The sequence below is a fragment of the Rissa tridactyla genome, chromosome 11 (assembly GCF_028500815.1).
Source record: "Rissa tridactyla isolate bRisTri1 chromosome 11, bRisTri1.patW.cur.20221130, whole genome shotgun sequence".
NCBI lineage: Eukaryota > Metazoa > Chordata > Aves > Charadriiformes > Laridae > Rissa > Rissa tridactyla.
This window is the reverse complement of record NC_071476.1, coordinates 1,349,704-1,367,943: the sequence shown is the minus strand read 5'-3', so window position 1 is coordinate 1,367,943 and position 18,240 is coordinate 1,349,704. Positions and strand designations below refer to the sequence as shown.

Genomic DNA, 18,240 nt, shown 5'->3' with positions numbered 1-18,240 from the left:
CCTTTGTTAAGAAAATTATTTTGAATCCGCTGCTCTACATGAGTTCAGGGCTCTGTTTTCAACAGGATTATGAACAAGAGGCTTTTGCATTTCCGTAATGAGAGGAAAGCTATTTAAAGGTAATATTTATTGATAGTCTCTCTCATACGGTCTACGGTGAAATACATAAGCTCCAAAAAGACTAAAAAGAGTTCACGTATCAGGAAGATTTTGTTACTTTTAACACAAACTAACCATTTTGTCCCTGAAAAACAAGGAATGACAGCAAATGCTTTCCAAGATTTGTTAAGAAAGCTATGTTGCTGCTGTCTTAATTCCTACAGGGAATGGGGTCTGTTTGGAAGTGTATAGTTTAACAGAGTTCAGATGCATTGTGGATTCCCTAGTAAAATTCATCCAAGTTCCTTTTTACTTTTTTTACTTTTCCTTTTTTTTTTTTTTTTTGTGTTGAAAGGCAGTCTTCAATAGCAGGAAAAGATGTTTTGGGACCATCAAAGAGAGTTTTCTAAAACAAACTCAGCCCTTAGAGCTTTATGTTTTGCTGTAGAAAAGAAACCCAAATACAAGCCAAGAGTTTTTTCCCTACAGACAACATACAGGGACTGACTTTTCCTATCGGTGCAAAAAAAAAGCTTAATGTTTTTCCTAAATAAAATGTAAGAATTTTTTTTAACAAGTAAAACAGATTAGGAGGGAAAAAACAAATCTTCAGGATAAAAAGCCTTAAAAGCTACCGCAACTATTTAAAAGAAACGTATTGTAAGAGAAAAACATTCTGACAGGAGCAGAATAAAAAGCTAGAGTGGCATTTCTTTTAAAAAAAAGAATCGATTTGTTCGGATAGTCCCTTTGCAAAAACACTGTTTTCATACGGGAAAGTATTTTTTACAGGTAGGCACGCGCGTTATGGCTCTGTTTGGGAAGCTAAAGAGCAGGCTTAAAATTAGGGTTAATCCACTGGCAAGGTCTGCTGCCCTACAGCCCTCCCCGAAGCCCGACACCGAGCTCGCCGCTCCCCGCGCCGCGTTTCGGGGGGCTATCGCGACACGCAGACGTGTCGCGATGTGACCGCTCCTCCGTTCACCCACGGACCCGGCGGCAGCGCGAACAACGGACGGACAAACGCGGCCCCCGCGCCCGAGCAGCGGCTCGCGCTGGCGGCGTTTGGTGGGCTGGGGGCGGCCGGAGGTTAATTCTTATTAATTAAGCGGCAAAACCGGCCCTAGGACGGCGCGGGGGGGTCGCCTGTATTTTTCGGAGCTCCCAAGCCCAGCGGCGGGCACGGTCCCGCGGGGACCCTCCGCGCCGCCCCGCCGCCGGGGTCGGTCCCCGCGGTTCGGCCCTGCAGCCCCCGCCGCTGCGCGGGTGCGGAGCGGGGAGCGCGGCCGTGCCCCCCCTCCCCCGCCCCGGGAGGCGGCAGCCCCTTCCCCGCCGCCGGGGCAGAGCCGCTGCGCTTGGTGGCGGCGGGGGCGGGTTTCGCCTCCGCGGGCCGCCCCGCCGCGCTCCCGGGGGCCGCCCCGACGGCTGCCGCCCCCCCCCCCCAAAACACACCCCCCCACACCTCCTCCGCGGGCGTCCCGCAGCCCTTACCTGCTTGGTCATGGAGTCGATGAGTCGGACGTAGAAATCCTGCTCCGTCCTGATCCCTGAAACAAGGCAGAGGGGTGAGGAGCGGGGCCGGCCGGCGGCAGCGCGCCGGGGCTCGCCCGAGGGCTCGGGCCCGCAGGGGCCACCCGTCTCCCAGCAGCGCTGGCCGCGGCCGGGCTGCGCCCAGGCACCGAGCGCAGGGATGCGCGGAGCGGAGGGGAACCGGGTCAGCGGCTCCCCGGCCTCTGGTGGGCTTTCCAGCCGAGGAGGCGGCGGGAGGGCGACCGGCGGCGGCGGGGGGTGGCGGGGCTGACACCGGGGGCTCCCAGCCCTTACCATTGCTGTAGAGCAGCTGCAGGCGGTAGTGGATCCCGTTGTTGGTCTTTTCGCTGTTGGCTTCCTGAAGTCCAAGAGGACACGGGAGGCCGGAGGAAAAAAGAAAATAAAACATATGAAGTTTCTCCATCACTCGCACGCCGGCTGCCCCCAGGGCTGGACGGGGCAGCTCTCAGCCCCCTCCTCTGCCCCAGGAGCAGCGAGGGACCAGGGGTAGACCCCCTCCCCGGCTGCCCCCCGGGCCGCGGCAGAGCGAGACGCCCGGGAGGCGGCGGTGGCTCCCGGGACGAGCCGGTGCCGCGGCCCCGGGGGGAGCGGAGCGGGGAGGGCCCGGGAGAAGCGGCCGAGTCCCCGCGGGGCGCCGGGCTACTCACCTTCTCCTTCTCCACGAAGCCCACGAAGGCGGTGCGCTCGATCTCCACGGGCTGCCCCTGCCGGTCGTACAGAGCCAGGACGAAGTGGAAAAAGTTGGACTTCCTCAGGTTGGAGGGAGGCTGCTTCTCGAAGTGAGCCCGGGCCAGACCCACTCCGCTGGGACCAGAAAGACGCGGGTTAGCGGCAGCCCCGACGACGCGGCCTCACGCCGCCCTTTCCCCCCCCCACCCCCCAACCCCCCCAGCCGGCTCCCGGGGCCGTGTCTTCCCCCGCCGGGACCCGGCTGGGCTCCCCCGGGGATGCGCATCCCCCGAGTCGCCCCGGGGCTCTTCCCTTCGGGCCAGGCGTGATCGAGCGCGGCCCCGTCGAAACCCCGCAGAGCCGGGAGCACCGCACAGACCCGACCCCATCCCTGCGGCGAGACCGAAGCACCAAGCAACACCCCCCCTCCCCGGCACCCACCAACCCTCCCCGCGGGCCGTGGCCGCTCGCAGCCGGCCCTGCATGGCGGAGAAACCGCGCTCAGCCCCGCCGGCGCGTTGCCCCGCGGAGCGGCATCGGTCCTGCCACTTCTCAAACTCGGCTGGAAGCTGTCACCCCAGCGCTCATGTGCCTTATCTTTCAGTTTCAGTCCTGCCAGCCTTTCCTCCCCTCGCCGGAGTGGTGGGTAAACACCGCGACGGCAGCCCAGGAGACAACTTGAAATATTTCAGGGTTGTCCCTGCAGAAACTTTCCCTTCCTTAGAGGGCTCCAAAGGGAGGGGTGCGGGGCGAGGTGGGAGACACCGGGATATGTCAACATTAAACTTCTTAGCTGATGCCGGCTCCAGGGCTCAGGCTGCGAATCCGGCATCAGTTATTTTGGGTTTCTTTTTTCGCGGGGAAGAGGATGGGGAGAAGGAGAAGTAAGAGAGAAAGCGAGGCTGCGCGCAGCTTCGCCGCAATACACCTCCTATTTGAAGGGATTTCTTTTTTAAAAAAAATCTAAGATAAGTGGCAGTGGTTTTACAGAGGGGCTTCGAATTAAATTTCTCCTCGAGAAAGCTTTGCAAAACTCCCTGCTTATCGGAGGAGAAGAAGGGAGGCTGCTGATCCTGACAAGGATAAGAAAGCGAGGTAGAGAAATATATTTTGGATACATCCATGCACAACTCGCTGCTTATCGGAGGAGGAAAGTGTCATTTGGAGATCTTAAGACTAAATCAGCAGCAAACATAGTTTTGAAAAGTCCTTCCTCTCCGCGAACACAAGGGGCTAGAGAGATTAAAACCCACCTATTCCTACCTAGCGAAACTCGCCGCTTCCTTGATTATTATTATTATTGTTGTTGTTTAATTAAAAAAAAAAATCATTTCTACGGGACAAGAGGAATAAATATTTAACTGGCGACATCTACGCGAAACTCACTGCTGTTAGCAGAGCTTCAGAGCCGGCATTTTTGTTGGCGCAGGGGGAAAAGGCGCTGCCCGCGGGGAGCGGCGCTGCAGGCGGCGTGTGCGCCCCGGGGCGCGGAGCGGGGCGCGGGCGCGGAGCCTGCCTACCTCTGAGCGGCCGTGCTGGCGTCCAGGACGCCGGCTCCCTGCATCCACGTCCGCACCGCGTTCATCCCCGCGCCGAGGGGCTCTTCCTTCATGCTGCTCCCACTCCGCTGGATGCTTTCCTGAATCCCAAACATGAATCAGAAACAACAGCGCAAATCTTCCTTCTTTACTCAAAAAAAAAAAAAAAAAAAGTGATAAAATCACCAGGAGGACTGTTATATATGGGGTTTTTTTCCTCTCTCTCTCTCTCTCTTTTTTCTTTCTCTCTGCAGCTGATCTCTGGAATCAAAGCAAGTCAGAGAAAGCAAACACAGGCACGCACATTTAAAAAAAAAAAAATCCAGAGGCAATCAGAGCCCGGTTTTGTCGCTGCTGTTTGCTGCGTGTGCAGTTTGTTTGGGTGCTTGGAGGGGCTGGCGGGGTGCTGGGGGCTGGTCGCAGCGCTCGCAAGCCGGAGGAGTACTTGAAGTCCCTTTTGTATGAAGACACCCCTCGGATGGCAGCAGACAAAAAAAAAAAAAAAGAAAAAAAAAAGAAAAAATCTCAGATGGCAGTTTAAGAAACAATAGGACGAACGGGAGCTGCGGCAGGCTCTGCTACATCAAGTGTCATTTTCCAGTGACAAGAGAGGCAAGTTTCCCCCCCCCTTTTCCCCCCCTCTCTCTTTTCTTTCTTTCTTTTCTCCCTCTTTCTTCTCTCCTCTCCCAGCCGAAGCGCTCTCTCCTCCCTCCTTCAGCCGCGCAGGAAGCGAGTTGCCGGAGCCGGGCGCACGCCGGGAAGGGAGCGAGAGGGGCGCACCCGCGGCGGCGGTGCGGATGGACGGACGGACGGACGGAGGGAGACCCTGGGGCTCCCGGTGCCCGCGCCCCCTCCCTCTCCCGCAGCGCCGGGGCGGACTCGCCGTCTCTCCCTATGGGAGCCACTTTGACTGTCCCCGCCGCCGAACACGAGCCCCGCAGCCCCGGCGGGCGGGGGGCGGGGCCTTCGCCGCCACGCCCCCCTCATTTGCATCGCGTCACCGCTCCCCCCCGCCCTCCACACACACACAGCCCCGCCCCCGCGGCGCCGCCGCAGCCAATGGCAACCCGCGAGTGGCCGCCGCGGGGGCGAGGCCACGCCCCCCTCGTTAGCATAGCCCCGCCCAGGCGCCCCGGCCGGCCCGGGGGAAAGTTGCCCCGAAGCCCCCCCCCGGGGTGGGGATGGGGGGGGCACGGGGGGGGCGTTAATACAGACACGATCGCGCCTTTGTTCATCAACGAGGCGGCGGCGCCGCTCGCCCGGGCTGCCCCCCGCCAGGTACACGCGTGGGGACAACCGGGGGGGGGGCACGGACCCCCTTCCTCCGGAGGGGCGCCCCGCAGCGGCCCCCCCCCTCCCTCCCGCACAGCCGTAGCCGGCGGGGACAAGCGGCAGCGCTAATTACGAGGGTGGCCGAGCCCTCCCCACTCCCCCGGGGCCAGGCTGCCGCCCCCCAGCCCGGCTGCCCGAAGCCGGGGGTGCCCCCAGCCCGGGAGGGAGAGGCCGCCGCCCGCAGCGGGGTTGTCCCCGCAGCAAACGCCGCTGGAAACGCGCCTGGGGCCGGACCTGCCCCGCGTCCCTCCAACTTCCCCGCTGCACATCCCCAAAGCCCCGCCGAACCCCCACCGCTCGCCCCGGTTCCTGCCCCGTCCCCGGGCAGCGGTACGCTGCTTTGCGGCAAAAGCACGCGATTTCCGAACGGGACAGTTCATGGAGAAAGTCCGATATTTTTTTTCTAGGAAGTCAATTTTTTTTTTTTTTCCTAAGGAAAAATAATAATAAAACCGATTCCTGCCCTCGCTGGGGAAGCGCGGGGCTGGCTGCGCGGCGGCGGAGCGGGCGCAGTGTCCGCACCTCCCCGCGGGCTCCCCGGCCCGCCGCTCTCCCGGCATCAACCCCCATCCTTTCCCCCGCGCAAGTCGCTGCGCTGCCGCGCCCCCACCCCGCACTGCGCCCCGGGTTTTTGCCGTCTGCCTGGGTGACACCTCCCCAAACACAGCCTTGCACATAAAACAAAACCCGGCGGTGCATCCCGGCAAGCCGGGCTACTCGCCCTCCCCAGGGCGATGTCACGCCGCGGAGGCTCGAGGGGGACACCCCCTGACCCCGGTTAACCTCTGAAGCGTCCGAGGTATCTCTGAATTGCTCCCGTGCCCCTCCATCCCCCACCGCGAGGTGCGGAAGGTGCTGCCCCGGGAGCGGCGGGGGACGGCGGAGCGGGCGGCTGCTCCCGCAGCTCCTGTCCGCCCCTTCCAGGGGCTGCGCGGAGCCCCGCGGGGGGCAGCGGAGCCCACCGGGCCGTGCCGAGCCGGCAAACACCCCATCCGGAGCACAGAGAAGGGCCCCGGAGCTGGCCCGGAGAACAGGCATCCCAGGTAGGACACGCTATAGGCAGCGGTACACAGCTCCACAGGCAGCCTAAGGCTGTCCGACAACTCTACAGGACCCTCTTCCAGCCACCTGTACATCACTTTGTGAGCAACGGCCGCCTGAGCACCCAGCTAAACCACGGCTAGAGAGCTCTGCCTCACAAGCAGGCGCACAGCCCGCTGCCAGCACCTCGCTGGCACCGAGAATCTGCGCCCGATCCTCGGCTTTAGGCAAGTCCACACAGAAAACACCCGCAGCCAAAGTATGCTGCGTTCCCACATAGGAACACAGTTACCAGAGAGCAAGTTTTCACATTCCCTGCAGGTGATATTTGAATCTTCACATAATCCTACTGTGTCATATCTCAGGGATAGATGGAAGAACACAGACACGCAGCCATACATGAATATTTACACCATAGGTATTGCATAGGAGTAGTTTGGCCCCTGCAGTGCTCTGGCTTATTGGTCTTCTTCAGGCTGCTGCCGGATCGCTTGTATCATATCCAGCCTAAATGCCTCCATGGTGAGATACATTTTGCAATTAAAAGCTATTTGCACCTGCACTGATCACTCCTTTCCCAGGGCAAGGATCTGCCCAGGGAGGAATAATGCATTTGAATCAATACACCGAGCAGTTGGCAGATTTTGCCCTTCAAATCTGTTCAGGGGATCAGGGGACCGTTTCCATGCCTTTTCCTGGATGCTGAAGGGAACAGCATCCCAGCAGCAGTCTGAGGGCACCTCCACCGGGCGGGGACAACCAGCCACGACAATAAAAGTGACAAGCTCTCCACTGCTTTCCCCCTTGCACATACACACCCGCGCCCCTGTGCCCAACACACGGGCAAGCTCCTGGGGGCTGCTGTGAGGGCCGGGGGAGATGAGTCCCACCTGGGGCTCGCGGGTTGTCTCAAAGCCACTGGCTAATCGCAGCAAGGACGAAAGAGTTAAACACTGGCTCGACCCCCACAGGAGGAGTGTGAAAGAAAAGCAGAAAAGAAAAGCAGAGCTGAAACAAGGAGGGGGTGAGAAAGTCAGGACTTTGGGAAAAGAGAGAGGGGAAAAGAGAGAGGGGAAAAGAAAAAAAAAAAAAAAAAAAAGAGCTGGCGGCAGGCGAGGAGACTTGTGTGATCCATCCAGCCTGCAGAGGCCAACTGTAGTGTACCGGGGCTTTTATTTTAAAGAATTCCCAGTTGCCTTTAGCACTCACTTTCTCCACACCACCTGGGTCTGGTCTCTGGACCAACGCCACCGCACTCCACCGACTGCCGCTCCTGCACGCCTACCGCCGGGTATGAGGCCGGAGCGTATTCATGCGGAGAGCTGGGTTTGTCCTTTCCCCAGCGCCGCAAACGGAGCTGGAGGACACTCCGCCGCCTGCCACGGGGGAGTCCGCGGTGGGCCGGCTGGGACTCGGCGCTTAAAGGCTTTGCTGCAAAGGGAAACTCGGGCACATTGGAGCGAGGCTTCCCCGCAAGCCCGAGTGAAATGCTCTCAACGTACAATGCAGAATAAAACACACACAGACTTGCAGGCTGTGATTTACTCCCAGGGGTGAGTAAACGCGTCGCTCCCAAAGCGAGCGAGAGCCGCACGGCTGAGCCGTGGATTGCACCCCGCGTAACGCGAACCCATAAGCTGCAACTTTGCAGCGTGGGCAAGGGCAGCTCACAAGCAGGGCCGGGACATGGTCTCAGTGTCCCTGGTCACGACAGATATGAGGGATGGGGCAATGCTGGGATCCAAATGTCAGCGGATGGGAAAGGAGGAAGAAAGGGCTGGCCCTGGCTTACTCATCCTATACAGGAGAAAACAGGGCTCCCGGGGAACGAGTTTTGAGGTCTTTGAACAAGGGGGGCATGGAAGGACTCCTGAGGACCAACGCACACTCTATGAGGCTGGAGACCGAGGTCCCGGAGCGCAGGACTCTCCTGGTGGGGAAAGGCCTCTCCCCTTCCCTGAGGCGGTGTCCAAATGGGCCCAAGGCCCCTCTCGCCTCTGACCTGGAGTTTATCCAGGACAACTCCCTCCTCCTGCCTCCAGTCCCCGCTCACTCTGCCCCGGGGCTCCCGGCACAGTGGGGGACGGTCAGGCCCCGCTTCCCTCCGCCCAGACCCCAAGGGAGGGAAGAAGTGATTGGAAATGGGAATTTTTGAGAGAAAAGCCTTCTGCTCCCTCCTCCCTGACCTTTGCAGCTGGACGAGGCACCCCCAAAGGGACCGTGCTCCTTCCTGCCCTTCTTGGGAGAAAGCAGATGAACACCGGACCCATGCCGATGGGGGGAAAGGGAAAAGCAGCCTCTCCTCTCAAGGTGGGACTGAAAGCAGAGCACTTGGAGTCTGAGCACGTACCTGCGCTTTCTGCTGATGCAGAGGTGGAAGGGGCTTGAGGGTTTGGGAACGGTTCACTCGTATCCTCCCCAGCAAAGACGCTTTTCATGAGTATTGTTCTCACAGCCAACAGGCTCCTGTTTCGATCCAAAGACTCTCCATCCACAGATAAATCCAATGCCCGCCCCGGCAGGTGATGACACAGTTCGGCTACTTGGGGTGTTTTATTCCTCCTACCTGGCTTGCTCCTGGGGAGAAGGAGAAGAGGAGAAAAAGGCTCAGGGGACTGAGAATCGGGATACGATGCTGCGCTTGCCCTGTTCAGGAGGAAGAAGCCCAGTTGCCTCTGGGACCAGAGAGAAGGGTCTGCCCCCAGCACGGTGATGACAGGACCCCACTTTTACCCTAGCTGCCATGCAGCAGCAGCAGTCGACCTAGACGGAAATGTTTCATCCAGGAGCTTTCATCCTCCTGCCCCCCCATCCCTTGAGGGCTGGGGACCCCTGGGTTACCCCCTCCCAGGATGACATGGTGGGGGGCTCCCCCCTGGGCAGGGGGAGGCCGCCGGCCCTGGGGCAACGTTAACCCCTGCGGGTCGGGAGCAGCGGGGCATTGAGGGAAGCATTTGCCCGCCTGGCCTGCGAGGTGGGGGGTGGAAGGTGGAGACCTGTGCGGGGGGGAAGGGGGTGTGCCGGACCCCGGGGCAGGGGGGGCTGTCAGGCAGCAGCGAGAGCCCGGCGGAGCGGACCCTCCCCCGGGGACTCATCGGGAGGAGAAGGTTGGAACGGGAGGGATACGAGGCGCATCCCTTCGAGCTCACCCCGTTACCGCCCGGGGCAGGAGCCGTCCGTCCCCCCCCGCCCCCAGCAGCTCCTGGAGGGTGGGGGGCGAGCAGCGCTGTGGAATCACGTCGGGGCGAGCCCCGCACGGAGCCGCACGGCGGGGGAGAGGGGAGGGCTCCCCCGCTCTGCTCTCACGGGCCGGGGGGGGGGAGGTAAGGCCAGCCCCCCCCCCCCCCCCCCCGCCTCCGCGGTGGAGCCGATCGCCCCCGGGGCCGCCGCGGGGGAGGGGGGGCGGGGCCGGGGGCCGCCGCGCCGCGTGGCCACGGCGCCACCTGGCGGCCGCGCGGGGGAACGACACCCGCCGGCGCCGCCGCGGCATGGCGGGGGGGTAGGGATCCCCGCGGGGAGGGGGACACGGGGAACGGACGGGCGACAGGTCCCACGGCCCCCCCTCGACGCCCTTCTGTCCCACGGGGCTCCCCGGGGGACGCGCGTCCCCAAAGTGACAGTGCAGAGGCACCCGGCCGGGCGCCGGGGGGCTGGTTGGGGCACCCCGAACACTCGTGGGTGCCACCGTCCTTCGTGGGGGGGTGGCGGGGGGGGCGCGGTGTCCTGCCCAGCCGTGAATTGGGCCGTGGGAGCGTCGCTGCTGCCCCGGCTGCCGCTGGACCCCAGCGCTGCCCGGGCCCGGGGCCTGTCGGCCACAGGGACCCCTCGGCTCTGTCCCCTCCTGCCACCCTCCCTGTGCCCAGGCCTCCCGCCGCCCTCCTGGCAGCCCCGCTCACGCCAAAAAGGGCAAAGCGTCCCCGCAAAGGGCTCGCACCCTCCGCTCCCACGGAAATCTCTTTGACCAGTGCATCCGTGGAAATGGGCCCGCGCTATAGACGGCTGCGGATTTCCATTCCCGGCAGCGCTTGCAATAGATTTAAGGCTAGCTTGAAGTTAATTTGTTTATTCTGGCAGCCGCTGGACAGATTACGGTTATTTTATCACACAAAATCTTGCGATGATTTTTACATTGTCAGTTCAGCAAAGCATGTAAACACACAATCAACTGCTATTGGCTTCAGGGAGATGTAAATACACGTCTCCCGTCTAAGAGGGAAGGGAGAAACCCAGAGGCATGCACTCCCTCCCCCTGAGAGCAGGAGTTTAAGCAGATTACATAGAATAGATTTAAACATCTACTAAATTTGTCACACGCTTTGCTGAATCAAGCCTGACTATTATCGGAAGTATTTTAGTGACTCAGGAATCTGTATCTCCTTTTAAACACTTAGACAAACTCTGAGGACTTTGCAGCTTGGGATTTCAGCTTTAAAGGTGCACGAGCTCTTTCGAAGGGCGTACTCCAAAATCTCAGGCTCCTTCAAACAGGGGAGTGGTAAGAGAGACACAAAACACTTGCCGACCCGGCGAGTGAAGTTCTCTATGTCCAGGACCTGATTGCTCAGGATTTGGCTGCCCTTTTTGCGCTGACCATTTTGAAACCGATTTTCTCCGGCATTCGTGTTAACATCAGAAAGCTTTATGATTCCAGTGGAAGCCGAATTAAGTTCATCATCTGGGCTCAGACATTTTGCCCGGAGCTGTAGGCACACCATTGACAAGTGAGACTTTGCCAGAACAGCCTAGAAGTGCCCTGGTTGCAATTAAGTTTAAGATATAAAGAGATATCTTTATAAAGATATAAAGATATAAGAGATACTTACTTTAATACACACTTTCCAGAGCTTTGGACAACTCGATGTTCAAGTCCCTGGCTTTGTGCGACCCAGGAGAGGGGATTTCTTTGGTTTTATCTTTGTCCAGGATCTGCGTGACTGGAGGCAGACCAAAGACACCCACCTGGGCTTCTCGTATCCCTTTTCAGGACCTTTCCTCAAAAACGTTCAACCTGCGTGAAAAAGTAACAGAAGTTTTGGTAAAGAGACAACCAGACGGTGCCCGTTAAACAGGAAGAAAGCGCCGTATTTGTTAGGAACTCTGGGTTATCCTGTGCTAAGTTAGGAAGTCTGTACCTGCTTCAAAGTCTGCGTTTTGGGAGAGTTAAAGCGTGTGTAAGCGCTCTTCTGAACAGAAATTTTTTGGGAAGCGTTCTTCACTAGCTAGCGTTTGCGCAGGGAAGGAGACATCGTAGCTCTTGCTCAAGCACTGACTTTCCCAGGAGAAGGGCAGCCTGTCTGCGCAGGCACCTGTGTGCGTGTTTCCTACGCGCGCACCCCCCCATTACGGATGATGCACAAACGCTGCTCGTTCTTCCCAAGCAGATGGTGATGGTAAGGCTTCCCACCCCACCGACCTCACTGCGGGGCTTAGGAAGCCTTCGGAAGCCTCCCAAAAGGCGTCACAAACGACGTATGGAGGAATTGCTTCCTCCGGCGCTGAAACAGAGTCATTGTCATGGTGTGATGAAGGAACTGTTACGCAGACACAGCAACAACGCCGGAGCTGGACTCCGGCCAGGGTATTTCAAGCAACTTGTAAAAAGTTCACCGATTCTTTAATGACTCCACCTGGTTGGAGCAGGACCTCTGTTTTATGTGCCTTCCAGAAGATGTGTTGCAGGAGAAGCGCGTCTTAGATGATACGAATCAAACGGGTTCCTCTAACATCGTGTTGGTCTGGAATAGCTGTTGACCTGATGGAGTGTTAATGGGAACATTTATTTGTTTCTTTATCGCTACAAAGATGTCATATATACTTACCCCGCTGCTGCCACTGTTCCCAAAGGGCTGTCAGCGCAAGAGCCATTATAACATGACTGCCGGAGGTAATTTCCCCAACCCCCCCCCGCTCACACATTATTTCTTCAAATGATTCTGTAAAGAGAGAAAGAACTTGGATACCAAAATTGCTGGTAAAAGAACAGCACGGCGTGACGTGAGCCGAAGACGCTTTTCCAAACGCCTGTCACTCTCCGCTTTTATTGCTTACGGAGAGCAGCGCGCGCAGCCCGGAGCCGGCGTGGCACGGGGAGGACGGGAATCGCTGCCGGGACGCTCCAGCGCTCTCCCCGCTCACGGGAACAAAACGGGGCGAAGTTTGCGTGGCTGCCCCGGACCACGCAACCGCCCTGCGCCGAGGGGCTGCATTCGGGCCACGTGCCCCATCTTCGTGTCTCTTCATGGCTCTGGCTCACGTGCGAGCATGAAGACTTCAACGCAGCGCGTTTTGGTAACGCGGTCATTGGTAAATAAAAATTAGGCAGAAACCCACTGCCTTTACCTGTAGGAAAAAAAAAGATCCCATCGCGTTTCATTTGTGTTATTCAATGACTTGACAGTTTAAGGAAATTGCTAATGGGACCTTTTACTGCTGGGTCACCAGTTCAAACCTGGCTCTGTCAGTAATGACCGAGAGTATCTGATGAATGTTTGATGACGTGAGATTAAAATACGGGTCTCAATCCATTTATCAGGAGAAAAACCCTTCAACAGCTTGAGCCCCTTAAAGCTAATCCCGACAGAAAAGCCTGCGAGGCCGGAGCGCGAACGAGCCCTCCCCAGCCCTACAGTAGATCAAGGTCAGGGTGGGGGCGTGCAGATGGAAAAGCTTAGAGCACCGATGGCTGGGCAGAACCACTCCGTGCGTAAACAAATCTACCGGCTAATGCACTAAAATACTCCGGTAACAGCACAGTACGAGGGAGCCAAATCCGGTATTGTTCTCACAGGGAAAATGATCCTGGCGTAGGGAGGACGATGCAAACATTAGGAAATCCAGGGTCAAGAACGGGTTTATGCTGGTGCCAAAACTCAGAAATTCACAATTCTGCAAGCTGAAAAGTTCTATTTGAATTTCTCTATATTATAACACTACCATAAAGTTGAAACTCAAATGTCAATGCAAGGGGTAAGGAGTTAGTAAATGTCCTTTCTTATTTTTCTGAGATCAACAGGATAAGAAGTTGTTGGCAAAATCGGTACCTTCCAAATCGTCCCTTGCTCTCAAAGAGCGTAAAGCGTCGCAGGCAGAATTTGGTGGCTGCTGGCAGGTTTCGGAGCCCAGCCTGCCACCGAATCCGCGCCGGGGCCGGGGGCACACGCTGGACGTGGTCGGTGACGCACATGGGCAAGGTCCAGCTCAGCAACGTTTCCAGGACCTGCTCTGCGCCCTCCCGACGCCCCTCAGCGCTTCGCCTTCAGGACTCGACCTGCAGACCCCAGAATCCAGGGGGACCACCGAGGAAGGCGGGGAAGGGGGCATCCACCCCGAACGCTGGCACCATTCAGGAGTCCACGCTCCCAAAATAAAGCGACGGGAAGACTCGCGTCCCGCGTAAACTCACCGAGCGCTTGCGGAGCGTTTACCAGCCGTTCAGAGTGAAATTAAAAAAAGCGTGAGGGCCATCTGGCGGGAGCGGGGAGGGGGTTTGACTTCACCTCATTGTTCTCGGCGTTTTTGCGATGGGCTAAATCCAGCTGTGCAGACCGCTGGCCGGACGCTGAGAAACTGGGGAGGGCCGGGGTGGGGGGGGGGTGGGGGGCTGTGCTGGGGTCGCTTACTGCGGTAACACGCCTCGCGCCCCAAAACGTCCTTTTTAAGGGAATCACCTCTACGATGACTACGTCGCCGCCCAAACGCAACAGGCTTCTGCCAAAGTGCTTCTGTGCAAGCGCTGGGGGCGGCTGCTGGGGCGGGGGCCGGTGCGTGGGGCTGCACCGTACCCGCAAAAACACGCCAGCGCCAGCTGCCGCACCAACACCTGCCGGGGATGGGAAGTCTGGCGCTGCAGGCAGCGAAAGGCTCCTCTGCACCATTTACAGGCTTTTTCTGCCCAGTGAAGCTCAGCACCGACTGGTTGAAATCAGCAGCGTTTACCTGGCCGCTGGAAACCCCGGAAGACTGGGACTCAGCCTACCCCTGCCCGCCGTCTCGGCAGGTACGGCGCGTGCCAGCTGGGCGTGCTGGAGTTACGGATCCCAAACGGCAGCCACAAAGGCCACGCCAACAAGCGCGTTTCTCTGGGAAATGAGAACAGCACCGCCCGCCACCTTTGTCAGGGTGCGCAGAAACGATCCGGTCCCCTCGCTTGCATTTGGTTTTGCTCTCTGGAAATGGAAATTTTTTTCGTCGCACTTCAGCGTCACTTCTCAGAGTAAACACACGCGCTGCCTCGGAGGAATCCGGAGCATTAACCACCACCCGACACCATCTCGCCAAGCAGAAAGTACCAGTGCCACCCAGGAACGACGCGAACTCTTACCAGTAGCCCCGATCCTGCTCCAGGTGCTCCCTTCGCGCACCGTGCGGTCTTCTCTGGCCACAGGCTCTGCAAACAGAGTTCTTCACTCCGTGCCAGAGCAGGGCCTCATACTTTAATATTTGGGGTAGTCACTTTTTTTGATACCTTCCGGGTGGAAAAATCAAAAATTAAGGCAAAACATTTTTTCTCATTATTCCAGGAGCCTGAGACATGCTACGGACGCGCTGGACGAAGAGCTACTAGCCACGCAAAGGGCAGTGGGGTGCTGTCCCGTGGGTCCGGCAGACCCACAGCATCTGCCTTGCACGAAGAGCCAGCACACACGCAGAAATCATCGCATCGTATCGTATGCAACGCTCCCGTCGAGCTCCGCAAGGTGCGCTCACCCAAATCCCATCCCACCGGTTTCCCAGCCACAGCTTCAGAACAAACCAAAACTGAGCGAAAAAGGCTGTTAATGGCCCTCCAGCTACACCGCTTTGCTTCACCAGCCTCCAAGGCTTTGGAGTTGCAAGTATAGAGAATTATATTATAATTTTAATATTTTTCCCCATCCACATAATATTTTATAGAGAAGACACTGTTCCTCTGCATCTTTACGCTTTCTGGGATTTGATCCATATCGATCCGCACGCGCTTCTTCTAGGATCTTTTAAGGCTGCAGAAATGACAATTTCCACACTAGTTACAAAATAATTACCCATAATAATTTAATAATGAGCTTTCCCTTTAAATTATTAACATAGGTAGCCGAGAAAATTGTCAATTTTAACAAGTTTAAATTCAAATGATAAATGCCAAATCTGTGTTAAATGAGACCAGCAAATTAGCAATTAAAATATTTATGCAAGAAGGCGAAAGATATTGTATTCAAGGAGCCGAAGAGCTGTCTCCCAATTGGAGTGTTTGACAATGGCCTCTGTTTGCATATCTCAGCTTTAAAACCCTGTGCGAAGGGAAGAGGAAAAAAATATCTGGACCCATGATTGAAGCCGGACAGTGTTGATCGGCACCCAGCGGGATTTCACCAGATCCAAGCAATTCGCAGAATCCCCTTGGGTTATATTGAGCAGAAATCCTGACCCCGATCAAATTATTTCTATCATATAAATCTTTATCTGTGGGAAGCTCCAAAAAAACAAAACAAAACAAAAAAGAAAAACCAAAAAAAGGAATAGCTTTGTGGCACCTCATTGCTTTGTCACCGGGAACGGAGTCGACTGTGCTGCCTGGTTTTTAAGAAATGGGGGGGGGGGGGAAGAAAGTCTTTCAAGCTGAAAGAAAAATACCAGTGTCAGAGCAGATCCCGGATCCCCCGTAAATATAAATCCCATTTTCCCCAGCAAACTTTGCAGCCACGAACCAGCAGCAGAGCATCGGCATCGCGGGGGATGCGCTGGCGCGCGGCTTCGCTCCGGAGTTCATTGGTGAATTCCAACGTGTTGGGTTTTTTTTTTTTTTTTTTTTTTGTTTAAATTATTATTATTATTTCCCTGTAAAACTCCCCGGCTACTGTTGAAATTCGCCAAGCCCCCAGGAAAGGCACCCCCGGTGCCTCCCCCCCCGCCCCGGCCGCCGCCGGCTCCCGTCCGCGGAGCGGCACTGCCCCGCCGTGGCCACCGCGGGGGCTGCCCGGCACCCAGCCCCCGCCGCTCCCCGGCATTTCACCCCCTCGCCAGCCTCCCTTCTCCTCCTCGCTCCGTCCGTCACTGAAAAGGAGAAAAGCGAACCCCCTGGAAAGCAACCCCGAGCTTTGGGGAAGCCGGGAGTCCCGTTGCACGGCGCCCTGCGGGGCACAGCCCGAGCGCGGGGCTTCATTTCATCCAGATGCTCGTTCGCGCAGGGGCCCGAACGCCTGTTTGCGGGCTGGACCCTCAGGAGGGGCGAAGCACAGGTTGAGTGCCGGTTTTCTGCCCGGGGAAAAGCTTGATCTCACGGTCTGATAGAGAGCAACAGCAGAGGAACGCGGACCTACCACAGCCAGCACCACCAGTTCCCACCACAAAAGCACAGCACGAAGAGATGCGGAGCCCAGTCGCGTCTGAAACCAGCGGGGGACAATTCAGGACCCATCAGTGCCCAGACAGACCCAGCTACTAAAACCCCACGAGGGTCAAAGCTGTGTTTTCTGTTGAGAACAAGCCTGGGGAGAAGATTACGGCAGCCCACCAGCAGCACATCACCCCAAACCTTGTCCCTGCCTCCAGGGCCAGGCAGCTTTCAGAACTCAGTTTACATTCCTTGTCCACACCAAGGGAAAAAGCGACCCTGCAGCTTCCTTGAATTCTCCTCTCCAGCTCCAAACCCTAAGAGAAAAAAACAGGGACCTGGAGGTCAGCAGATCCACCTTACGTGCAGCTGTAACTCTGGTGAGAAATGCCTGCACGGGCCCAGTTTTCGTGAAAATGCCTCTGAGCACCTCCGTCCATCCTCACCGCCATCTCGTCCAGCTGGACACAGGAACATGGCCAGACCAGAACCCCCAGCTGCACCCACCGAGCTCGACAAGGAGCTGACACGCTCGGTTGCATCTTCTGCAGCACTTCAGGTTGATGTTAAGCCCATGAAAGCACGATGAAGAATTCTAGTGATACTCAGCAGCTGGGTCTGAGGTTCTCCTGCTGATCGTTCGCTACCACCTGTGCAAATGAAGATCATTACCAGCCTTTTTTTTTTTTTTTTCCCCAGCAAAATGACCAGATGAGCTGTACCCAAAACTCAACTGCACGCATGCGACGATTTTTATCTTGTAAACAAGCTGTATCTTAGCAGGTTGCAATTTTTCATTTTTCTTTACTTATCAACACGCGCTTTCTAACACGGAGGGGCCTTTGAGAAATTAATTTCCATCTGAAAACAAACAAGGGCTGAAACAGTTTACAAAGGAACCCATCTTTCAAGGACATTCCCTTTTAAATTGCACAATGTGGCTCTTAGCAAGGAAAATAAATAAAACTTAATCCCTCTGCATTCCAGCTGATGTTTTTTCCGCAAGCTAGAAGCGAACAATCAATTTAAAGAAAACTCAGACTACGGCCAATTAAGGAACTGTACATCATTTTCATTTCTAAATACCAGATACCTATTCAATTGATTATTTTGATCCAGTTAAGTCAGTTTCACATTTTAAATTCCTAAGATTTAAGTCATTTTATCCACATCGCAGTCCCAGGCTTTTCACATCTGTTGCTGCAAAATTCTGCAGATCGTCTGGTCTTTGCCTGCTGTATCAGCCCAGAGACTTTCAGCTACCACATTTCTTTAAGGATGTGGATTATAAGCCTCCAGGAAGCGGCAACCACTGGGAAAAATCACGTCTAATTACTTGTAATACATAGAAATATATATATATTTTTTTTTAATTTGGATTGGTTGCTTATGCATATAAATTGTTTTTCTTTTACATCTGATGTCTTTAACCAGGACGGTCATCGTTGGGTTTACGTGTGCGCCAGAACAGGCTTTTCTTAACGTTGTTTAATACACTCCAAACTGAGAGAGCTCCCCAAGGTTTGCAGGCTCCCTTTTTCACTAAAAGACGGCGTTTGTTTTCAAGAGGATTATCAATACCTTAGAGCCACAGAATACATTTGCCGAGTGGTTTATCGAGTGAATCATAACTTCCTTTATGAAAACAGATGGAATTTCCCTGGCCAGTCTCCGCGCCGGCACGGGGTGTTCCCAGGCTCG

General features: G+C 56.5%; 1 protein-coding gene across 12 annotated transcripts in view; it reads right to left on the bottom strand.

The window, feature by feature from the left end:
* Positions 1 to 18,240, bottom strand: part of EBF1 (EBF transcription factor 1) — a 298,786-nt gene that overhangs the window by 277,895 nt on the left and 2,651 nt on the right. For 2 of the 12 annotated variants that reach the window (XM_054217567.1, XM_054217568.1), the window contains exons 1-4: positions 3,840 to 4,806; positions 2,298 to 2,454; positions 1,924 to 1,987; positions 1,591 to 1,646 (exon numbers count right to left, since the gene is read on the bottom strand). In XM_054217567.1, coding sequence (XP_054073542.1) covers positions 1,591 to 1,646; positions 1,924 to 1,987; positions 2,298 to 2,454; positions 3,840 to 3,973 — 411 coding nt within the window. In that variant the 5' untranslated portion in view covers positions 3,974 to 4,806. Of the gene's footprint in view, positions 1 to 1,590; positions 1,647 to 1,923; positions 1,988 to 2,297; positions 2,455 to 2,760; positions 2,853 to 3,839; positions 4,807 to 8,580; positions 8,808 to 11,053; positions 11,239 to 11,362; positions 11,383 to 11,857; positions 12,000 to 18,240 lie in introns of those variants that run through there. The other 10 variants (XM_054217565.1, XM_054217566.1, XM_054217560.1 and 7 more) reach the window with 8 other exon arrangements.